General features: G+C 40.3%; 1 protein-coding gene across 2 annotated transcripts in view; it reads right to left on the bottom strand.

The window, feature by feature from the left end:
• The window catches only part of GPM6A (glycoprotein M6A), a 411,434-nt gene that overhangs the window by 33,625 nt on the left and 352,189 nt on the right, over window positions 1-25,620 (bottom strand). For both annotated transcript variants that reach the window (XM_073643811.1, XM_073643801.1), the window contains exons 3-4: window positions 16,513-16,669; window positions 4,277-4,430 (exon numbers count right to left, since the gene is read on the bottom strand). In XM_073643811.1, coding sequence (XP_073499912.1) covers window positions 4,277-4,430; window positions 16,513-16,669 — 311 coding nt within the window. The remainder of the gene's footprint in view (window positions 1-4,276; window positions 4,431-16,512; window positions 16,670-25,620) is intronic.

Below are 25,620 nucleotides of genomic sequence, written 5' to 3'. Positions count from 1 at the left end.
TGGGCTATCATAAAGCTGACAGTGACCGTACGGAGGGCGTTAAACACGGATTCCAGGCTGTGGAACCCAGGGTGTTGAGCCATACGCTCACTGGTCGCTTACCGATACCTACGTAGAGAGTAGTCTGGATCGCGTGCTCGCGACTCCGGATGAAATACGGACAGCGTGACGGCGCTGTGAGATTGTGTGATCTCCCCGGTGTCGTCCTGACTGTGTGTGGATAGGATTCCCTGACAAATTGGTGGCAGCGGTGGGATATTGTGTGATCCTGCCGGTGCCGTCCCTGACAGGAGGCATTAAAACAAAAGGATAAAATGCCAACATGGAAGGGTTTATTTAGTGGCAATATGTATCAGACTCCAGACCAGAAGACTGTAGTGTGCCATCTTGGCACATCTCAGTTGTCAACAAGGCCCAGTAAGCAGACTCATTTGTATAAGATGAACGTTTAAGGGGGAGTCTAATTGATACATTTGATTAGCATAGCTAATATCCAAGACTAGGAATGCTCCATCGTTTGAAATGAGTTACAATTTGCGTTAGAAAACTATCTTCATGTTTTAATCGTACCAATAAACTATGGGCTTTAACAACGGAAGTCTATAAATCTATACATCTGAAGCTGAATGGTTTACAACATATTTTATCTATCACAGATGACTAACCTCTTTCAGATAAGATCACAGCAGTCAGTGTGGGGGGAGGGGCAGCACAGCTGAGATTTTTGTACTATCCTGCATGTTTTAACAAAATATTAATGCCTTAGGAAAATACTGCTCTCTTGTGTTGGATGCCAAACATGGTTGGGCTAGCCCACCAGAGTACCAGTAGACAAAGGGCTGTTGAAAAATTAATTTGAAGAGGACAAAACTTTGCTATTTGTGTAGCCACCATAAAATAACCTACAATCCATTTGAAATGCACATGTTCTATGTAGAACAAGAGCACTTAGAATTATTTCATCTGATGGGTCCAAGGAACTTCTGTCTCAGTGGGATTATTAGAGCTTGGCACACCAGGCACGTAACCGAAGTATTTTTACTGGTGTCTGCCAAATTTAATTGAATCTATTGTGTATCTCCTTCAGTGCTCCTTGATGCTCAAAGTATTCTTTTCAGTCCAACACTGACAAAAGGTCCCCTGGTTGAATCTTTGAATTGACAATGGGACCATTAGTGGGTGTTCGTTCTCTTGTTTTAAAGCACACAGAATTCTACTATGTATGCCCAGTAAGAGCCTGATGTCATTGTGAGATGAACTATTAATCTGCACTTGTGTTACTCCCTTTTATGATGGTGCTTGCGCGAGATCTAGTGCAGGGGAGCAGATAAGAATGGAGTGACCTGTCAGTTACTTACAGGAGGCCAGCAGTGCAGAGGGAGAGCGGTCAGAGACCTGGTGTAGGGCCAACTCCTTGCACTTGCGGCTGATTTACATTAGAGGGACTCTATATAGATGACGTTAGTTTGGAATCTAAAAACCTGCTGGGAGGATCCCTTTAAAATGTAAGTATAATCCAATCAGATGGAACAATATATATGTATAGTAATATATAAAACAGACTAGTTATTCTACAATGATGCCTGTGACAAGTGTAAAGCTTTGACCCTGCTCTGCTGTGATATACTGGGGTGCAGCTTGCCTCGCTATAAAAATATATCTCCTACAAGTATGTGTAATCATCGGTTAGTAATAAAATCCGTCTAAATCTGAAATGAACAAAGAGTTATAATAATGTTCACGGGAACTCCTGACCTTAAAACTAAATCAACAAAGGCAACTGCACCGAAACACCAGAGAAAAGAAATATGCTCCTGCCCTTATCAGGGGACGCTGGACTGGAGCGCCAGGAAGACAAAGCTCAGCTGTGACCCAACTATTGAAAAAGACATATTAAAGAAAAACGGGGAGGACTATAATCTGTCATTAGATCTGCTCTGCAGGAACAATTCTGGATTCTTGGTGATTTTGTGGTTACAAAATACTAAGAATTCATTTATTATTTAAGATTTTTTTTCAGATTGTGGATAATGAGATATTCCAACAAATTAACACATTTAATCTGTTTTATTCATGAGGATGAGTTTTGTGGGCTTTGCTTGCAGAAGTTGGATCATCTGTTTTTGTTCCTTTATTAATATTTAATCGTTCAGGTGGTAATCTGGAAAATCTGATAATCTGGTGCCTGTTTTTAGCACACAAATGTAAAAAGTATCAGCATTTCATAAAATCAGTAGATGTTGCTGTAGGTTTAGTATGCTCATAATCTATTTTTTTTCCTATGCCATTGAGTGTATTAACAAACAGCAGACTTGCTGCAGAAATTTCTACATTAGGTTTGTATAAATCTATGCACAAGTTGCAGAAGTCGCACCAGATGTATGGAACATGTTTTTAGTTGCAGACATTTCAAAAACAAATCTGCCAATAAATCATTATACTATGTTCACATGTTAAGGATTTGCCTACATGTATTTCACAAGAGGATCTGCAGCAGAAATCTGAGGCTTACACTAATTTCTGCCATTGGTGTGTCATTTGAAGGTAATACATCACCAGTTTCTTGCCACTGATTCAGAGAGCAACATAACGTAGAGACGGAGATACTGATTCCAACGATGTGTCACTTACTGGGCTGCTTGATGCAGATTTTATAAAATCACTGTTATCAGCAGGAGGTCATGACTAGAGTACTAGTAAACCTGCTGCCATGTAGTGCTCCATATTGATGAGCTCTACATAACCCTGCCCCATCATTGCTTGGCAGCGAGAGAATTAACATATTTCTGTAATATATTTTAAAATGATTTAAAAATAAATAAAATACATGGAAGTAATAGCATAGAAGAAAGCAGCTGCAAAACTAATAGCAACAATGTCTCTCTGTGCAAAATACACTAATGATCCTACTGCAGCAATGCAATTAAATGGGATAGATTATTATGAGCCAATATACAAAGTATAAAACATAAACCGAGAATAAAATACAAATGTAATAAAATGCTAGGTGCTCATGCAATATAATAGTAGAGTGTGGACAGCACTGTAGTTTATTCTTGCCCTCAAGATGCAGACAACAGAGAACCGGTAAGAGCTAATCTGAACATATCCTTTAGGCTATGTGCCCACGTTGCGGACCTGAAGCATATTTTTTACGCTTCTCCCTGGCGGGAAAATCGCATGCAGATATTACATGCGGTTTTCCCGCCAGGTTGAAGCGTTTGTGAGGCGTCTTTGCATGCATTTCCGCATGCGGGTTATCAAGCACTTCTCCAAGCATCACTTGGAAAAGTGCTTGACAACTTGTTCAGAATGGTAAAAAATAAAAAAATAAACTTTATACTCACCTTCCGATGCATTCTCTGCCCCGTCCGGAGTCTTGAGCGGCTCACGCTGTTGTGTGCAGGACCTGCGGTGACGTCATTGAGTCATGTGGTGGGTCACATGACTCAATGACGTGGCAGGTCCTTCAGACAACAGCGCGACGGAGGGAAAACATCAGAAGATAAGTATAAACTTTATTTTATTCTTTTTTTTACAGGTTCTTTGGTACCCAGGTCTGGATGAGAGTCTCCTCTCATCCAGACTTGGGTACCATCCGCACATTGATTCCGCTGCGCTTCCGCAAAATTAATGAACATGCTGCGGATTTTTGACCGCAGCATATACGCTGCGGAAAAATCCGCAGCATGGGCATTGACATTGCGGAATGCCATTGGGGACCATGGGGTGCGGATATACATGCGTTTTTCAAGCGTTTACGCTGCGGAAATTCCGCAGCATATACGCTTGAAAAACGCTACGTGGGCACACAGCCTAAAGGGTTTGTCCAGTCTTCTTAAAAAAAAAAACAAACAAAAAAAAAAACTGCAGACTTCTGAATCCTGCACACTGTCAGGATACTCTTGTTACCAATTTGAACACTTTCAGTCACATTGCGACTAGACAAGCTTGGCCTCACTCAACTCCCTTATATTGAGTGAGACCGAGTACATATAGTCATCCCATGACTGCATGTATGCAAAGCCACCACCTCCTCTTGCCGGCAATACCGGAGAATCCTAACAGTGTGCAGTGCGCACACTGTAAGGATTCAGAAGTTTGTGATCACATAGTGACTGGAGACTTTTATTAGAGAACTGGACAATCCCCTTTAAGGTTACACATGAATCCCATTTTCCATCCCTTTCATGCTCTATTTTTAAATTTCACTTATAACATGACCAGTGTTGTATATTATACAAATGTATTGTAATAAAATCTAATCATGACATACCAAATTGGCGAAGATCCAAACAAAAGTTAGCTTCATTGACTAATGTAGCATTTCGGCAAACGGTCCAAATATTGAAGTACATGTAGACTGGTAGGGAGGTGAATGCTGTGACACCAAGCCAGGCTAGCATGAAGAGGTATGTCAGCATAATAAACTAAAAAATAAGCAAACACATTATTAGAGCTCACATATATAAAATGCCATTTCATTATATTAGGCTTGTGTTTTTAGTATTGTAAATGACAATGTTATAGTATCCTCATGACTGGGAAATTAAGCCAATATGCAATAAAAGGGGTTTTCCACTGTTATTAAAAAGCACTTTGGTGAAAATGTTATTCCCTAATCACTTACAATATGTTTGTAGTTTAGTGTGGATGTGGTTAAAGGGGAACTATTCTTTCAGAGTAAGCTGGCATGGGTGTTTGAGGAACAACAACATGTTCTGGGAATTATACAGTCTCTTATATTCTGAATTTTTCACCAATTTCCCCCTCTGCAGGCTCTATCTGTAATTTGCTATTGACTCTGAGCTGGTGGGGGGAGACTGTGTTTAGTGTATGGGAGACATCATATAACTCGGAGGCATTCCTGCTCATTTCCCTTTGGTAGCACAGACAGAGGTAACAGAATAAAATTGTACAGCAGTACTGAGCTGCGTGGCTGTGAATACAGTAGTGGGATTACCTAGCTAGAAGCTATGTTCTCCTCCCCCATACCCTCTCCATAGATTTTAATGTCGTGTGACATGGCACCCCACTGTACTGGCAGCCCATCTTGTTTTGGGCAAGATGTTTTGTTTTTTTTTTTATATTGAATGACTAGTTTAGGAGAGAGATGTTAGGGGGAAAAAGTGGCTCATTAGTGGAGAAAGCACATTATTTTCTAATAAGATATATTCCAAAGTTTCTTATATTCATATGTGATATTGATTTATGCAAAATTAGTTAAAATTGTTAGAATGAAAAAACACTGCCTACAAGTAGTATTCAACCCCCTGCAGATTTAGCTGGTTGACCCATGCGGAATTAACTTGGCATTGTGACAATTGTACTGTAGATCCGCCTGGAAGTGGGAAATGCACTGCAGCAAATTTTGTTTTTGTTTGTTTTTTTAAAAACGTTAAAAGTTAATTCAGAGTGTCATTTATTATTCAACCCCTCAAACCACAAGAATTCTGTTTGGTCCCCCAAAAGTATTAAGAAGTAGTTCAGGCACCAAGAATAATGAGCTTCACATGTGTGGATTAAAGATCTCTTTTGCCAGCCTTTTCTGACTATTTAAGACCCTCCCCAAACTTGTGAACAGCACTCAGACATGGTCAACATGGGAAAGACAAAGGAGCATTCCAAGGCCATCAGAGACAAGATCGTGGAGGGTCACAAGGCTGGCAAGGGGTACAAAACCCTTTCCAAGGAGTTGGGCCTACCTGTTTCCACTGTTGGGAGCATCATCCGTAAGTGGAAGGCTTATGGAACTACTGTTAGCCTTCCACGGCCAGGACAGCCTTTAAAAGTGTCCTCCCGTGCCGAGGCCAGGCTTGTCCGAAGAGTCAAAGCTAACCCAAGGACAACAAGGAAGGAGCTCCGGGAAGATCTCATGGCAGTGGGGACATTGGTTTCAGTCAATACCATAAGTAACGTACTCCACCGCAGTGGTCTCCGTTCCAGACGAGCCAGTAAGGTACCTTTACTTTCAAAGCGTCATGTCAAGGCTCGTCTACAGTTTGCTCATGATCACTTGGAGGACTCTGAGACAGACTGGTTCAAGGTTCTATGGTCTGGTGAGACCAAGATCGAGATCTTTGGTGCTAACCACACACGTGACGTTTGGAGACTGGATGGCACTGCATACGACCCCAAGAATACCATCCCTACAGTCAAGCATGGTGGTGGCAGCATCATGCTGTGGGGCTGTTTCTCTGCCAAGGGGCCTGGCCATCTGGTCCGCATCCATGGGAAGATGGATAGCACGGCCTACCTGGAGATTTTGGCCAAGAACCTCCGCTCCTACATCAAGGATCTTAAGATGGGTCGTAATTTCATCTTCCAACAAGACAACGACCCAAAGCACACAGCCAAGAAAACCAAGGCCTGGTTCAAGAGGGAAAAAGTCAAGGTGTTGGAGTGGCCTAGTCAGTCTCCTGACCTTTAACCCAATTGAAAACTTGTGGAAGGAGCTCAAGAATAAAGTCCACATGAGACACCCAAAGAACCTAGATAACTTGGAGAAGATCTGCATGGAGGAGTGGGCCAAGATAACTCCACAGACCTGTGCCGGCCTGATCAGGTCTTATAAAAGACGATTATTAGCTGTAATTGCAAACGAGGGTTATTCCACAAAATATTAAACATAGGGGTTGTATAATAATTGACCCACACTTTTATGTTTAAAATTTAATAAAATTCAACTGAGCAACATAACTTTTTGGTTTGTAAGATTTATGCTTCTGTTCATAAAACCTACTCTCGTTTGCAGTTTGAAGGCTCTAACTTATTTGCATCTTATCAAACCAGCTAAATCTGCAGGGGGTTGAATACTACTTGTAGGCACTGTATATTGTACTCCAATAAGTAGGAAAGAACATGGAGGACTGTCCATGGACCGTGACACCCATAGGGGAGGCATAAATTACATTAGACTCAGGTGCAGTGGTAAATAATACATAGAAATAATTCATGGTCATATTTTTCATGAATTATATAATTTATATTTTTTTATATATGTTATCTTTGCACCTGAGTAATGTAATTAATGCCTCTCTTATGGGTTTCGCTGCCTATTGACAGTCCTCCATGTTCTTACCTCCTTATTAGGTAACAATATACATGTAATGCAAAATTTTAATATGTCTTAATAAAAATCCTTTTAAAATTCCTTTGGTGGTTTGTGGCTACTCCAAGTGTGTGTGCGTTTGTGTGTTGTTGTTTTTTTGTTCTAACAGTTAATAGGAGTCCTCCACCTTAGTTTCCCATTTTTTTTCACATGTAGGGATAATTTTTTACTCTTATGTTCCTAACCTGGTTACATATTATGTGCTATATGAATATTTTGTTGGTAAAATTTGGGAAAAGTACAGTTATACTTTGCAATTGCAAGGTTTAAACCCTATTGTGCAGGAGATCTGCCAGATCACACTCAACCTCCTGTGTGCACCTGTATTTGCTTTTCCAATGTAATCCTAAAACTAGCACTGGGACTGGCACTCTTGCTATTGCATAGCTACTTGCAGTCCATATAAAAGACTTGGTTAGTCATCTTCACACTTGCGTAGAACAAAAGAGGATTAGAATCGAAAGAGGGTGATTGGTAAGAGATTAAATACATCCACACTAAGCTACATACTCATTGATATGGGACTAGTGAATACAATTTTTACTAGAAGTACTTCTGTAAAGTTACCAATGGGAAGACATATTTTTAAATACATTGCTGTTAATAGCAATTTAATGCCCATTGAGACAAAGTTAGGCTTCTAAGGATTTTCTGCTGGATTATTAAGATTACCATTGGTAAGCAATCTCTATAAAAGAAAAAAAGCCATACTTACCACTGCCTCATGCTCTAGCGCTTCGGCATCAATGGTTTCTGCCAGATTGTAAGAGATGACATCCCGACCACAGGTGATCTGACATTTGAGGCCACAAAGTGCCTGGAGAGTCAGGTGGCTGAGAACATCGATTTCATTGTGGCAGAGACTATTGGAGGGGCAGCACTGGAGCAGTGGGCAGATTATAGTAATATATACAGTATGGTGTTTTGTTTTCTTTTAAAGGGATAGTGTCCCACTAATAACTTTTCAAGATCCCTTTATAGGCTAACTTGCTATCTCAAGAAGACATTTATAACATTTCACTGTTAAATGTAGACACAATGCTAAATGTCATGTTTTAACTTTAAAACCTTTGCCTGTAATGTGTCAATTTAGATAGGGTTTTTCTTGAAGTTATTTTTTTTTTTTTGCCTTCGTTTTGTAAAAGGGGGGGGGGGGTGGCAAAATGAAAACGGACCCTATTCCACTAAAAGTATAATCACAACTTCCTGGCCGTAGGTCTAATAAAACACTCACTGACAAGTGCTTGGAAGCTGATGGAATGTTCACCTGTAGTTGTTGTTTTTTGTTTGTTTTTTTTCTCTACCTAAAAATACACTTTTGACTTTTGTCACTCTATACAGCTAAAGAAAAGTCATCAATGAACACACCCTCTCCCCCGTGACGTTTTCATAAAGCAGCTTCTCACGTGTTAAGATTCCTATCATTGTGACGTGGGGGAGTAAAATGTTAGCCATTCTCTTCCCTACCGGTAACTATCTACTATATAATCGGCTTATCCCATCTGTCTGTCCGTCCAGGAAATCCCGCGTCGCTGATTGGTCCGGCCGCGGCCAATCAGTGACGCGGGATTTCAGAACAAAATGGCGGCCGTTAGCGGCTCATCTGCCGCACGGAGGTCAGCGGCGATGAAGCCGGGAGATGACCGGCGCTAGCATTCATTGACAGAATGCGCGGTGGATGCTGGGTGTGACACGATGGGGGATAACCCCGCCCACAGCCCGTCATTCACCATGGTACGCGGAACAGGAGACCCTGGCTGCAGCCGCAAATAATCATGATGTAAGCGGAAGCAAGAGCCGGCTTCAGCCAGGGGAATTATGTGCTGGCTGTGCGTGGTCAGCGATGTTGTCACAAGCAGTATTGACAACATGAAGTAATTACAGAATTCATTAGGGGCCCCGGGGGGATACATTGGGGGGTTAATTTAAAGTAGTGCACAACCCATTTAAACACTGCTTCGCTGATTAGTCGCGCCCGGACAGCCCCATACATATTCTAGAATACCCCATGCGTTAGAATCGGGCCACCATCTAATCTATTATAGATTTGTATGTGACATATCTAAATTTAAAAAAAAATTTTTTACATGAACTTCTGATGTATGCAAGACTTGAATTTCCTATTTTCTAAAGTTCACTCTTTTGCTTTACATACAGAATGTGGTGGAGTTGGCATAGCCATCTTATTACGATTAGAAAGTGCCAGATATGATATTTAAATGAGTTTTTTGATCTCGAGACAAATTTCAGCAGTCACTTTATGTGACAGACAACCAAATTGTGAACGCAGTCACAATTCCCCTGTATTCCCAACGCGAGTGTGCAGTTATGCTCATGTATTACGTTTTCTCAGATCATATTGATGGCTATCTTTTTGACAGGTCATCCATATGACATGGGTGGGATCGTTACTCTTTGAGCCAATATAAATCAGCAGTCTGAAGGAACAGCTGATCAGTGGGAAGTAGTGTTGAGCGAGTATGTTCTGTCCGAGTATGCTCGGGCCGAGCTCCGAGTATTTATAGCTGCTCGGTGATGTGTTTGAATCACTCCCGTGTGCATGATTTGCAACTGTTTGACAGCTTTATTACATGTGAGGAATGTGTAAGAAATAGACATTCCTCACATGTAATAAAGCTGTCAAACAGTCACAAATCATGCACACGGGAGTGATTCAAACATAACACCGAGCAGCTGTAAAAACTCGGAGCTCGGCCCGAGGTTACTCGGCGAAAGGGTTAACAGAACATACTCCCTCAACACTAGTGGGAAGGCCAAAGTCACAAGCCTGCAGATCTTATTGAAAGCCAACCCTCAAAATGAGTAGTAAATATTGTGATCTTGGAAAAACAATTTACCCATGTGTAGGGCAAAGAGATTTTTCAATGGGAGTAGGCGATGGAAGTGAAAAACAATTCTGAAAATATATAAAAAAAATAGTATAGTAAAAAAATAAAGAACAATAGAATGTTATATGTTCAATAGAACACTGAATGATTCTGTTGTAAGAGAGCATTTTATGGAATAGATCACTGCCTATAGTTAGAAAATAACTCTACTATGCCACTAGGAATCCTCAAAGATTCTATAGTAAAACCAGACCAATTCATTCCTAAACCTTGCATCCATAAAGTTCCTCTTTTTTTTTGTCACTAGTGATGGATGAAGAAGAATCCACCTACCAACCCTTTCATTGTACTAGATCTAAGCTCTGTTCATGGTGCTCATTTACCAGTCCAACTGGACAGTCAGAAGATGCAGGTCATTTTTAGAAATCTGTTGCGGACTATATCTCTAGTTTGCAGGCTGATGCACAAATCATGTATTATCACACTGCGTATAGAAGCCAAATGGATTCTATAAGGGTTATTTCCTGTGTTCCATCTGTCCTCCTGCTAATTAGAATCTGCTGCCTATCGGCTGACAGTGCTTGGTACCGATTACTGCAGCGCTAATAAAAACCTTTCACACTTTTATTAGTGAAGAATTCTTCATTCACATTAACTCCTATGAGCTGCTTATCTCTACACCAGAAAAAAAACTATGATGTAAACAATAACGTTCACAAAACATTTATGCCGGAAAATCACAACACTGCTCATTTACAGACAAATATGAAGTATACAAAATTGTATAGAAGTGACACATTGTAACGTTTATATTGCTTTAGCTGAGACTTTGATCCAAAACAATTCTAGATTGAATTGTGTAAATAAAGTATATATACAGTACAGACCAAAAGTTTGGACACACCTTCTCATTTAAAGATTTTTCTGTATTTTCATGACTATGAAAATTGTACATTCACACTGAAGGCATCAAAACGATGAATTAACACATGTGGAATTATATACTTAACAAAAAAGTGTGAAACAACTGAAAATATGTCTTATATTCTAGGTTCTTCAAAGTAGCCACCTTTTGCTTTGATGACTGCTTTGCACACTCTTGGCATTCTCTTGATGAGCTTCAAGAGGTAGTCACCGGAAATGGTTTTCACTTCACAGGTGTGCCCTGTCAGGTTTAATAAGTGGGATTTCTTGCCTTATAAATGGGGTTGGGACCATCAGTTGTGTTGTGCAGAAGTCTGGTGGATACACAGCTGATAGTCCTACTGAATAGACTGTTAGAATTTGTATTATGGCAAGAAAAAAGCAGCTAAGTAAAGAAAAACGAGTGGCCATCATTACTTTAAGAAATGAAGGTCAGTCAGTCCGAAAAATTGGGCAAACTTTGAAAGTGTCCCCAAGTGCAGTTGCAAAAACCATCAAGTGCTACAAAGAAACTGGCTCACATGACGACCGCCCCAGGAAAGGAAGACCAAGAGTCACCTCTGCTTCTGAGGATAAGTTTATCCGAGTCACCAGCCTCAAAAATCACAGGTTAACAGCAGCTCAGATTAGAGACCAGGTCAATGCCACACAGAGTTATAGCAGCAGACACATCTCTTCAACAACTGTTAAGAGGAGACTTTGTGCAGCAGGCCTTCATGGTAAAATAGCTGCTAGGAAACCACTGCTAAGGACAGGCAACAAGCAAAAGAGACTTGTTTGGGCTAAAGAACACAAGGAATGAACATTAGACCAGTGGAAATCTGTGCTTTGGTCTGATGAGTCCAAATTTTAGATCTTTGGTTCCAACCACTGTGTCTTTGTGTGACGCAGAAAAGGTGAACGGATGGACTCTACATGTCTGGTTCCCACCGTGAAGCATGGAGGAGGAGGTGTGATGGTGTGGGGGTGCTTTGCTGGTGACACTGTTGGGGATTTATTCAAAATTGAAGGCATACTGACCTAGCATGGCTTCCACAGCATCTTGCTATTCCATCCGGTTTGCGTTTAGTTGGACCATCATTTATTTTTCAACAGGACAATGACCCCAAACGCACCTCCAGGCTGTGTAAGGGCTATTTGACCAAGAAGGAGAGTGATGGGGTGCTACGCCAGATGAACTGGCCTCCACAGTCATCAGACCTGAACCTAATCGAGATGGTTTGGGGTGAGCTGGACCGCAGAGTGAAGGCAAAAGGGCCAACAAGTGCTAAGCATCTCTGGGAACTCCTTCAAGATTGTTGGAAGACCATTTCCGGTGACTACCTCTTGAAGCTCATCAAGAGAATGCCAAGAGTGTGCAAAGCAGTCATCAAAGCAAAAGGTGGCTACTTTGAAGAACCTAGAATATAAGACATATTTTCAGTTGTTTCACACTTTTTTGTTAAGTATATAATTCCACATGTGTTAATTCATAGTTTTGATGCCTTCAGTGTGAATGTACAATTTTCATAGTCAAGAAAATACAGAAAAATCTTTAAATTAGGTGTGTCCAAACTTTTGGTCTGTACTGTATATATTTTTTTAAAGCATTTAAAAGTTATGGACACCCTAGAAAATGAACAAACTTGATTCTTACATGGCAGTGGTTAACTTAAAGCATGGCTGTTTCAAATAACTTTTCAGAATAAGCCGTGGAGTGTGTACATGAGGAGTAACGTGATTTCCGGCAATTTAGTCTTGTATCCTGCATTTTCACCAGTTTTCCATTCTATAGTATCCATTTTTAATATTCAGTTGTCTCTAACCTAGTTGGTAGAGGCTTAGTAGTTATGACACATGCATGCATACACACATACACGGGATTCCTGCTCTCGCTTCTGTAGCACATGTTCAGAAGCTGCTGCAGCAGCATGAAGGACCTTATACAGCAGTACTGAACAGTGTATCTGTAAATCCAGCTCTGTGGTGAAGGAAAACACTTATTAGCATGTAGCCGATGGTTTTTACTCTGCTCCCTCCTCCTCCCCTCTCCATACACTTTGATAGGCAGCTGTAATTTGTCCCCTCAGTAAGTTTGTCTTGTTGACCAATATGAATTTGAGCAGTTTTATTTTTTTCAAAGTGAATATATTCAGGAGGCAGGGTGGAGAAAAAGTGGATCATAAATGGAGAAATACGCATATTTCACTGATCAGATAAAATATAAAACAATTGAATTATGTAAAGTGTGGTGAAATGATAGTGATCATCTAAAGGGAATCTGTCACCAGGTTTTTGCTACCAGCACAATTTGGGGCACAGAACTAGATTCACTTGGCTTATTGGGTGCAGCAGTTATGATAAAATTCAGTTTTCTCTGCTGCAGATTTAGCAGTGGTCTGAATCCACCCACACCACAGATTGGCCGCCTTCAGTGCACTGTACACTGTTCATTGACAGAAAGCTGCTAATCAGTTGTGTTCGTGCTGCACTCAGATTACATGGCAAAAACCTGCTGACATTCCACCTATGTATTAAGTTGCAATCTTTATTCATTAATTTGAAAAACCCTCCCTTTAATGCAGTTCACAACAGTTTTGTGCTTTGAGAATTTTATAATACGGCCCCAGTATCATCACTCCCTGTGCTACTCTATACAAGGATACTGGCTACATGGGCGATCTCTTCTTCCTTCACCTGCAGACTCTGCTGTGTGTTCTCTGCTGTCTCGATATAAAGATTCCTGTCTGTATGTGACATTTATTCTGTAATCTAGTGACTACACGAGACGGAGTTTTGAAATTGACAACAATGTCCCCTCTAAGTCAGATGGTGAGCGAGGCACTTTATATCAGGATCTTGGCATTGCGCCCTCCAACCAGGCAATATAAGATCAGATTTATGAAATACTTTAGATGAGCTCATATTTATTACATAGAGCACATATACCAAGTACAACCAGCAGGGGGCAGCACGACAACTAGTAATGCCTTCTACTCAGACAACATTCATCCAGGGACTAGGATGTGAAATATGCTGGGTTCTGTAACTATACATGGGGTCACTGTTGCTATCTTGAGACATTGTGGATGTTGACATGTATGTGGAGACACTGTTTGCTATATTGGGGTGCACTGTGACTGCCACTATACTTGGGGACACCAGCTATGAGACCTGTGATTGTACTGTATTGGGAGGGGGTGGTAGTGGAGAGGAGCGTGTAGTGTCAGCCCTGATCAGCCAGCAGACAGATGCAGTGCGCCTATCAGACCAATAGCACAACAATCTCTACATTTTTTTGGTACAAATTTTACAGTAGGAAAATAGTAAGATGTTTCTGAAGATTGCCATTTGGGAAGCAAATACCATTAAAAAACAAACTGTGCCATCTGGTGTACATAGCTTTTACATTATGTACATGCTAGATGCCAATTCTATACCAATAGACAGCTATATATCTATTCCACTGATCCATTTTTTTTTTTTTAAGTAGAAACCTACTTTAAACAAAAATACTACATGCCAAAAGGACACTATTATCTCTTGTCTGTGCCCCACAGAAGACTGAGTACTGTAGAATTTATTTAGTGCTTAGATGGACCGTGTCAGTACAATTGTCCTGCCTGAACCCCGGCTGTGCAATTTCAGCCAGTTTTGGCAAAAAATAATTTGAAAATCTGGGGACCATAGGGAGAGACTTGACTAGAGTGATGCACCCCCTGGACAGCTTTTCCACGCCTCACTCCAGTTGGTTGACAGGTCTCTCACGTGTTTATATAGGGAGAGACCTGTCAATCAACTGTAGTGGGGCAGGGAGAATCTGCTAGAATGGTGTAGCCCCTGGCTAAAGTCTCTCCTTTTGTCCTTTTGCCAATTTCACTGAATCACTACAGCATTTCAAAGAAAGAGTGCAACCTACAGCCAGCTTTGATTCCTGCTGTCCCTGATTCAGGCAGCATGATTTAATGACAGGTTCCCTTTAAATCTTCTACGTAAGGAGCAAAAATTGGCTAACTATCAATAGCAAATTGTCTTTAAAAAAAAAAAACAGCAATTTTATCATCTTCAAGGGAAAGTCCAGTCTAGTATGAAAATGTTAATTTATATAGGCTAATTCCCTGGAAGCTGCGAGCACTGTAGCAGCTACCAGTGTTTTAAAGCAGAACTTCAACAGAGGAATAACTCTCTGTAACAATCATACAGAATATGACCGAAAAAAACCTTTACGTTTCTATATGAAACTGGAGGCATATGGAGTCGCCTAGAAGTCTATGGGTGCTGTACAACAACTCTGTACATCTCAGAGGTTATACAGAACTGTCCATGCCATACTAAGCATTGGAGAGATCCATGATGGTTGCAGGATTATCACTTGAAAACACAATACTATATCAAGGTTTTAAAGAGAATCTTTAATGCTGATTAAATCCTTAAATTTCATGTAGCAATCCATTTTGCTGTTTTAGAAAAATCCATAGTGTGCCAATAAGTTGCAAGTGTAGTGGGTGAGCCCTGCACCTACAGGTCTCCTTCCTCTCCCGCTGTCTGCCTCCTGTCTGTGACTGACAGGTCACTGGAACATGTGACCTAGAGAAAAGAATCCGGCAATAGGTGGAGGATGGGGAGAGAGGAAGGAGACCTGTAGGTGAAGGGCCCGCCCACTGCACATGTAACTCATTAGCATACAATTTCAGCTATGACTCTTTATAAAACCCCAAAACTGATTTCTACGACACAGATAAGGATTTACTCAGCATTAAAGCGCCTCTACATACATTAGTTTGGGATAGAAAATCATAATGACAGGTTCTCTTTAAGCTAAAGGGTAACTGTGCTTTCAAGTAACTATTCAGTTTTGTGTATGTACATGAGGAATAACATCATTTCTGGCCATTATGTGACTTATATTCTGCATTCTCACCAGTTTTCCCCTCAGCTTGTTGGATCTGCAATTTTCAAGCCACTGGAAGCTTGGGGGGAGGAGATGAGCTGCAGTGATTTCTCCCATAAACAGAAGAGCATAGAGAGGAGAGTTCATGCTCTTCATTCACTTTTTAGCTCAGAGATGAGCTGCAGCAACATAGATGACCTTATGCAGCAGAGCTGAGCTGTGCTGATCTGAAGCAAGCTCTGATGTGAGGTAACACTTGTTACAAAGCTCTGCACAATGTTTTTCTGTTTGCCTCTGTCCATCTGTTCCCTTCTTTGTTCCTCAGTCCTCCTAATCCCTCCCCTCCCCATGGAGGATAATGGGCTTTTCAGTGCTGCTTCAGTCCCGAGGCACCAACTTTTGAGCTCAGCTTCTGACTAGCTGGAGGTCTGAAGCTACGTCACTAGTACTCCATGCAAGTCTGAGAGAGCCAGAACAAGGAGTTATGATCTCCGGCTCTCCTTGAAACACTGGAGCAGCTGGCAGGTCACAATCTCCGGGAGACCGACAGGAGCAGCGGTGATAACAGATGAAGACGCCAAAAAGGGGGCAGGGGATTTAGATTTAAAGCACCACTTCAGCGCTGCAATAAAAAAACACTGGAGTGGTGCATTAATTATGACCAGACTGGAGAGTTCTTAGTAGTATAAATATTTTTTAAAATATTTTTAGTACTTTAAAATGAAATGGTACAGAAATTTTACATGTAAAGAACATACCCATGCGCTCACACATCTACCGCAGGTTGTGATTTTGAAATCTCCATAGAGATCTTTAATGGCACCAGTTGTAAAGAATCCTTCTACCATCAGCAAAATGCCATAGACAAAGAAGGCAGCTGCTATTCCATAGATGACATACTTGAAGATATCAATCCTAAGGAGAACAAAGAAAGTCTTTAAAACTAGTTGAAATATTAATTTATAAAAAAAATGCATTTATCTTAATTGCATAGACAAGGCACCAGTCCAGCATTTTTTTTCTTATCTGCGCTGATATGGTGCCACTAATCTAATTTGCCTGCCCCTACTATTTTACTTGCCAATCGCCATCTTCAACTCTTCCCGGCGCCACTATGGTCCCACTCTGCCACCTTGTGACTGCAACGTCTGACTGACCGGAAGTCAGAGGTAACGGTCACAAGCGCTCAATGAAAGTCTGAGAGCCTCATTCTGGTTCTCATAGACTTACATTGAGCTGTGACTTCCAGATCGCTCTAGCAAACACAGGAGCGATCCGGGAAGTCACCAACTGTTGGACATCGACCACAGTACAGAACAGATGGCGACTGGTGAGTATATTACTACCAGGGGCAGGGGAACTTGCATTAGTGGCACCACTCCAGTAATGAAATTTGAAAAAAAATTAACAAAAGAGACATGAGTGGCGCTTTAAGCTGAACAGTATATACAGGACGTAATTACTTATTATACTACATAGTCCAATAATACAAAAGAAGAAAAAACAAATTGGTATTAAGCGTTGAAGGCCACTTGAAAAGAGACTGTAAAGGATGAAGAATTGTACTTTTTCAGGTATTTTAGATCATTACATAAATTTTATGAAGTCTTTACATCAGAGATGTGAATCTATTTGTAGGAACCTGGTCCAATAGCTACATTAGTGGTCAATGGCCACAGTATGAAAGCCCTGTGAATCACCTCCTACCTGTTACAATCCCTGGTGCCTCATCTGTTTTTTAGGCCCCATGCAACGTGATCTTTGTGGTGTGACCATGCATGAGAAGAGGCATAACGTATTCCGACAGTCCGTCAATCTACTTTCTCATGTTTTCTTGACGCTGAAATTTGGAAGGTGGCCCCAAAAACCTTTGCTACATACCTGCATTAATTATTTCATATCACACATATAGTTCAACTACTTTCTCTCTATCATGTAAGGTCTTCTCTCTAGCATAGTACAACTACTGAAAACCAAATCCCTTGTGCCCATCACATGTATTAGACAAAGTGGTCCATCTTCAAACTAGCAAACCACTTGTTCATGAGATGATTATTTATTTTTAAGCAGGCTTAAAAAAATCATCATTTGCAGCAGCGAATCGCCCCATACAAGCAAATGATATGCTGTCGATAACATGATACTCTGTAAAGAATGATCTTATTAACCATTGTTCTTTGTGCATAGAACGTTCATCAGCCTGTCTAAACAGGTGAGTAAGCGACCGCTAATCAGCTAGTATACAGCAGATCAAAAGTTCTTTAAGAGCGGTGGTGGGCTCATGTAAGTGGGCCATGACCGGCAAAGACAGATGTACTTGTCTATACTGTAAGTTTTCTAACCTCCTCAATCTACAGATGAGCAAAAGACACAAGCTCAAGATAAAGTAGGTAAAAGTTCCTAAAACTTTGCTCTGGTGTTGCATACCATTGTTTACATTAGTGCCAATCTTTAGAATTCACTGCCTAGTATCTTCTAAAAGAACTTTTATTTGAGGTTCGCAAAGATAAAATACATCTCTATGTGCAACTCAGAATGTGATTGTGGCCTCTTTCTAGACTGTACCTGAAACCAGTTACTTGATCTGCATGTTATGTACATTATCATAACATGACAAGGTATTTTAGAGGATGAAAATTATGTGTGACAGGACCAAAAGTGTCAGAAGGGGTAAACAAGGAAAACAGCTGTCATATTAATACATTAATTTTCCAAGAACTAAGAAAAAAAATTATATATACAGCAGGTGAAATAAGTATTTAACGCGTCACCAATTTTCTAAGAGAATATATCTCTAAAGGTGCTATTGAAATGAAATTGCCATGAGATGTCTGTAACAACCCATCCAAAGAAATCAAGGCATAGATATTCATAAATTATGTGTAATGAGAAATGACACAGGGAAATCATCCTGGTAGATGGTGGCAGATTTTTCTCAAGAATTCCTTCATATAATTGAAGGATAAATGGACAAATATACAAAGTTTGCAAGTGCCATATGCTGAAAAACAGCCCTATACTATGATATTCACACCTCCAAACTTCACTGTTGATAAGGTTTTTATGGGGGTGATATGCAGTGCCTTTTGGCAAACATGGTGTGTATTACGACATTCAAAGAGTTAAATTTTAGTCTCAGCTGACCAACAACATGGAGACATGCCTGCGAAATACTGGGAGAATATACAGTACAGACCAAAAGTTTGGACACACCTTCTCATTTAAAGATTTTTCTGTATTTTCATGACTATGAAAATTGTACATTCACACTGAAGGCAATAAAACTATGAATTAACACCTGTGGAATTATATACTTAACAAAAAAGTGTGAAACAACTGAAAATATGTCTTATATTATAGGTTCTTCAAAGTAGCCATCTTTTGCTTTGATGACTGCTTTGCACACTCTTGGCATTCTCTTGATGAGCTTCAAAAGGTAGTCACCGGAAATGGTCTTCCAACAATCTTGAAGGCGTTCCCAGAGATGCTTAGCACTTGTTGGCTCTTTTGCCTTCACTCTGCGGTCCAGCTCACCCCAAACCATCTCGATTGGGTTCAGGTCTGGTGACTGTGGAGGCCAGGTCATCTGGCGTAGCACCCAATCACTCTCCTTCTTGGTCAAATAGCCCTTACACAGCCTGGAGGTGTGTTTGGGGTCATTGTCCTGTTGAAAAATAAATGATGGTCCAACTAAACGCAAACCGGATGGAATAGCATGCCGCTGCAAGATGCTATGGTAGCCATGCTGCTTCAGTATGCCTTCAATTTTGAATAAATCCCCAGCAGTGTCACCAGCAAAGCACACCCACACCATCACACCTCCTCCTCCATGCTTCATGGTGGGAACAAGGCATGTAGAGTCCATCCGTTCACCTTTTCTGCATCGCACAAAGACACAGTGGTTGGAACCAAAGATCTCAAATTTGGACTCATCAGACCAAAGCACAGATTTCCACTGGTCTAATGTCCATTCCTTGTGTTCTTTATCCCAAACAAGTCTCTTCTGCTTGTTGCCTGTCCTTAGCAGTGGTTTCCTAGCAGCTATTTTACCATAAAGGCCTGCTGCACAAAGTCTCCTCTTAACAGTTGTTGAAGAGATGTGTCTGCTGCTAGAACTCTGTATGGCATTGACCTGGTCTCTAATCTGAGCTGCTGTTAACCCGCAATTTCTGAGGCTGGTGAATCGGATAAACTTATTCTCAGAAGCAGAGGTGACTCTTGGTCTTCCTTTCCTGGGGCGGTCCTCATGTGAGCCAGTTTCTTTGAAGAGCTTGATGGTTTTTGCAACTGCACTTGGGGACACTTTCAAAGTTTTTCCAATTTTTTGGACTGACTGACCTTCATTTCTTAAAGTAATGATGGCCATTCGTTTTTCTTTACTTAGCTGCTCTTTTCTTGCCATAATACAAATTCTAACAGTCTATTCAGTAGGACTATCAGCTGTGTATCCACCAGACTTCTGCACAACACAACTGATGGTCCCAACCCCATTTATAAGGCAAGAAATCCCACTTATTAAACCTGACAGGGCACACCTGTGAAGTGAAAACCATTTCCGGAGACTACCTCTTGAAGCTCATCAAGAGAATGCCAAGAGTGTGCAATGCAGTCATCAAAGCAAAAGGTGGCTACTTTGAAGAACCTAGAATATAAGACACATTTTCAGTTGTTTCACACTTTTTTGTTAAGTATATAATTCCATGTGTGTTAATTCATAGTTTTGATGCCTTCAGTGTGAATGTACAATTTTCAAAGTCATGAAAATACAGAAAAATCTTTAAATGAGAAGGTGTGTCCAAACCTTTGGTCTGTACTGTAGTCTGATCAAATTTTAAACGCACTTGTATCTTCTTTGTTCCGCAATAGTCTTGCATGGTGAGCGTGCATACAGGCCGTGAAGGTTGAGTGCTTTACTTAGTTTTCTTTGAAACTATTTTACCTGTTGATTCCAGTTCTTTCTGTAGCTCCAGGACAACCCTTCTAATAATTCTTTTCACTCCTCTGTCTGAAATCTAGCAGGGGGCACCTAGTCATGGCCAGTTTATGGTGAAATTATGTTCTTTCCACTTCTGGATTATGGCCCCAACAGTGCTCATTGCAGCCTTCAGTACTTTTAGAAATCCTTCTGAAACAAATGGCATTTGTATGTTTTGCAACAATAAGGTTGCAAAGGTCTTGAGACAGCTCACTTCTTTTAAGCATCATGAGATTTTGTTTTATAAGCCATCAATTTGAACCAGCTGATATTTTTCACTAAGTGGCAGGATTGCTTTCTAATTGCTGATGGATTTCAGCTGGGGTCATTATTTTCCATGGCTTTTTGCACCTTATTGTTCATGAGTTCAATACTTTTTTTCCTGGGTCATTTCTCATTATTACATAACATAACTTATGGACATCTATGGTTTCATTTCTTTGTATGTGTATGTGTGTATATGTGTGTATATATATATATATATATATATATATATATATATATATATATATATATAATATATATATAAATATATATATATATAATTATATTTATTACACATAAATAAATAATTTGTGTATATATATGTATGTTTGTTTCCTTTCTTGGCCTTGTTTCAGAGAATATGAATAACGAAAAAACTTTCTCCACTCTTGGTTATTGGTTGGGTGAAGCCATTTATTGTCAAACTACTGTGTTTTCTCTTTTTAAATCTTAATGACAACCAAAAACATCCATATGACACTGATCAAAAGTTCAAATACCCCAGTTCTTAATACTGTGTATTGCACCCTCTAACATCAATGACAGCTTGAAGTCTTTTGTGGTAGTTGTGGATGAGGTTCTTTAATTTCTCAGATGGTAAAGCTGCCCATTATTCTTGGCAAAAAGCCTCCAGTTCCTGTAAATTCCTGGGCTGTCTAGCAAGAACTGCTTGCTTGAGATCTCTCCAGAGTGACTCATTGATATTGAGGTCAGGAGACTGAGATGGCCACTCCAGAACCTTCACTTTGGTCTGCTGTAGTCAATGACAGGTCAACTTGGCCTTGTGTTTTGGATCGTTGTCATGTTGGAACGTCCAAGTACGTCCCATGCACAGTTTCCGGGCTGATGAGTGCAAATTTGCCTCCAGTATTTGCTGATAACATGCTGCATTCATCTTTCCTTTAACTTTTACCAAGTTTCCTGTGCCTTTTGTAGCTCACACATCCCCAAAACATCAGCGATCCACCTCCGTGTTTTACAGTAGGATTGGTGATTCTTTCATCGTAGGCCTTGTTGATCTCTCTCCAAATGGAACGTTTATGGTTGTAGCCAAAAAGTAAAATTTTGGTCTCATCACTCCAAATTACCTTGTTCCAGAAGTTTTGGTTTGGTTTTTACAGAGCCCCTGATTTTCTATTTGTTAATCACAGTTTGAATTCTGCTGACTGGCATTATCAATTCCTTAGATATTTTATTTGTATCCATTTCCTGTGTTATACAGTTCAACTACCTTTTCCCGTAGATCCCTTGACAAGTCTTTTGCTTTCCCCATGACTCACAATCCAGTCTGTCTGGATCCCAGAAACTCACTCAGCTTTTATGCACACAAACTGATTACAAGCAAACAGGTCACAGGTGAGGATGTTACTTTTAGTAGCCATTCAAACCCATTTGTGTCAAATTCTGTGCATGTTATGAGTAGTGTTGCGCAAATTTGTTCGGCATTTCAAATTCGGGTTTGTGTCCAGGGTTCTGGCTTGTTCGCGACGACAAATCTGCTCTGCCCATGAACATCCCTGATTTGCCACGCTGTCACGAAATTGCATATATTTTTTTGTAAGTGGTAAAAAGAGTTAAACCTTTTTTTTTTTTTTTTTTTTTTATTTATCCAATTTTTTGAGACCAATAATAAAGTTTTTTCATTTTTTTCGTGGAGGGCATGATTCTTGGGTATTGAGCCTATGTTCTCATTGATACCATTTTAGAGTCCATATGACATTCATCACTTCACAATTTTTTTTTTGTTGTTTAAAGGTGTGATGACTGAAAAAACATGTTTCTGGTGCTTAATTTTCTTTCTCTTTACAGGATAATTAACTCAATATTTTAATAGACTGGATAATGGACGTAGCAATATCACATGCTTATTTTTTTATTTAATGGGGGGGAGTGAATAATTTGAAATAAAAAAAAAATACATTTTTTTTTATAATTTTTAAAATAAAATGTGTATTATTCACTTAAGAGGTAAAAAAAAAAAAATTGTGGTAGTAATCGCCTTTTACCATGACACCCATAACATTTTAATTTTTCAATCGATGGAGTTTTGTGACTGCTTCTTTTTAGTGTAGTGAACTGACATTTTTATTGACACAATTCTGGGGTAGATACAATGTTTCAATTACTTATCAAATTTTTTTTTTTACGGGGTTGCAGCAATAAAAAAAAGCATTTCTGGCATTTTGTTTGCTTATTACACCGTTTACCAATCGGGTTCATTAATTTTATATTTCGATAGATGGTACTTTTTTTTACGGATGCGGCAATACTAAATGTTTTGTTTTTTATTTCTTTATTTTTATTGAGGGATAAGGGAATGATTTAAACTTTCATATTTATTTTTTTTTCCATTTTTAAAGATATTTTTTCTTTTCATTTTTACTTTATTTTTTAGTTGCCTTTGGGAACTTGCACCAGCAATCATCTGATGTCTTGTACTATATACTTTAATACCACAGTATTGCTTCATACAGTGAAAAAGATGTTCTCTCAAGTCCATACATACGTTGGGCTTCATAAGAGGGCCAAGATGACTGCTGAAGGCCCTTGGCTGCCATAATAAACCACTAGTTCCCCACAATCATGTCTCAGGCCGCTGTTGAAAGCTGCTAACCGCACACATCAGCAATCATGCCGTTTAAATAAATGCCTCCGTCAATCTTTAAGTGGCTAAACTGCAGCGATCGGAGTGCAAATGCTCTAGTTCTACAAGCGGATGCCAGCTATTTATTACAGCCGACATCTACCAGCTCCTGAGCCTGTTCCATATGAGGTGACCCAATATGACAGTACTATTACATCTTATGTCAGGAATGGGTTAAAAAAGCCATAGCATCTCTGTCATGGGTGTGTCAGATGTGACACAGTCCCTCTGCAGTTGGTTACAGAAGAGCTCTTCGTTTGGCATTACAGATGCCTTCTTAGATCTGTCTCACTCTAGGACCCAGAGGCAACCTTCATCCTGCTAATTCAATACTTTGTTTGATACAGGGAGGTGCTGGTGATATTTACATGTTCCCTTGTGAAGGCTTGGAGCTATTGCTGTCTGCTTACTTCCTCTCTGGTGCTAGGAGGACGTGTGGTGTAATATCTCTGAAGTCGGCTCAAGCTAAGTTACTTTCCCCCGTGTCTGTCTCCCTTGTTGTCTTTACTTGTTAGTGGGGACTGACTAGTGCTCATCCCCCCCCCTTCCCTATCCAGGGCCAAGCTCTAGAGAAATACAGGGTTTAGGTTCCTGTGCGGCGATTGGTGAGGAACCAATATAGGGACGTTAGTGGAGACAGGGTGATATTAGATCAGCCTAGGAGGTCTCCACTCCCCCTTTCCTTAGTGTCTGGGCTCCCTTCCCCTCTTCCCTTCGTGTTGCACTTAGTCTTTCCTACACCTTGCGTGACACTCTCCTGTTTTGTTTTAGCAAATTATTGTATTTTCCAATATTATATCATCGGAATTATTTCTTTTAGCACTTTGCTGTGCTGTTCCTGTTAATTTATTTGAAAAAGAATAACTGTGCTGCCAGATGGGTACATGTTCCTAGACATTTTGACACTATGCATTTTGGTGCTGACAGCAACAGACTGTGAATATGTAATGCCCCAAAGTTGTATGTGTATGCCCCTTTAAGATGTAGCAGAGACAGCAGCTTCCTCATTGTTTGCACAATGTTTATATTTCCCTTTCCAGATAAAGTACAGAATGTTTATATATGCAGATAGTGATGTACTTAGCAGAACACAATATCAGATTACCAAGAGTTAATGAATTAGCCTGCTTTCCATATATGGCAATAAGGTCACATGGTTAGATGACATGCCAAGGTCCTGAGCTTAGGGCTGCATGCTGAGAGAGGAGGAGACATGGTGTGGCGTCTGGTCTTGCCTGTGATAAGCAAAGGAGCAGGTCTGGAAGCTCAGATCTCTGGTGTATGAGAGACCACAGTCCAGCTGCAGTCAGCTGTGTGATAAGGACTGTACAGATAAGCAGAAGCTAGGCCTCAGAAGTCACTGCACCATTTATGTATCTGCATTATCATACTGGAAAGTAACTGTGCTTGCTGCATTGACATAGAAACCCTGCTGAATCATCTGGATTTACCGGTGTTTGTTTGCAAGAAGGAAAGTTTATCAATAGCCCATCCGTCTGTTTTCTGGACTATCTGGTGCACAACATATCATCACACCAGGAAACAGAAGTTAATACAGTGCACCTTGGCGTCACAAACTACCTTTTCTTTTACTTTTCTTCGTGCCTTAGTGAAGTGATAACACTAGCACCCCACACAGTGTGATCTATGACAGGGTAGTGCATCACTGACATTACAGTATCTATCTTTTGGTGTCATGGACAGGATCCTACTAAATAAAAGGTGCACTAGAAACCCCAGCCATTGTGACTGCAGAGCTTAATGAACTGTACATATGCTAATGGCCGCAGTGAGGACAAGCACAGCACCAGAGTGAAGTCCCGCCTTCTTCACCGTACTTCAGCCAATTGCAGCACAGCACAACAAATAAAGGGAAAGATCCCTGCAGTAATCTAGAACCAGATCATACACATAGCTGGAAGTAAAAGGCACAGCACCCCTGGAAGAGGGTAAGCAAACTGTACCGGCATCTGAGTGTAATAG

Source organism: Phyllobates terribilis, unplaced genomic scaffold (assembly GCF_046119375.1).
Source record: "Phyllobates terribilis strain yellow unplaced genomic scaffold, ASM4611937v1 Scaffold_1__5_contigs__length_1240528914, whole genome shotgun sequence".
Classification (NCBI taxonomy): Eukaryota; Metazoa; Chordata; class Amphibia; order Anura; family Dendrobatidae; genus Phyllobates; species Phyllobates terribilis.
Note: the sequence above shows the minus strand (reverse complement) of the source record. Positions and strands in the feature narration are given on the sequence as shown.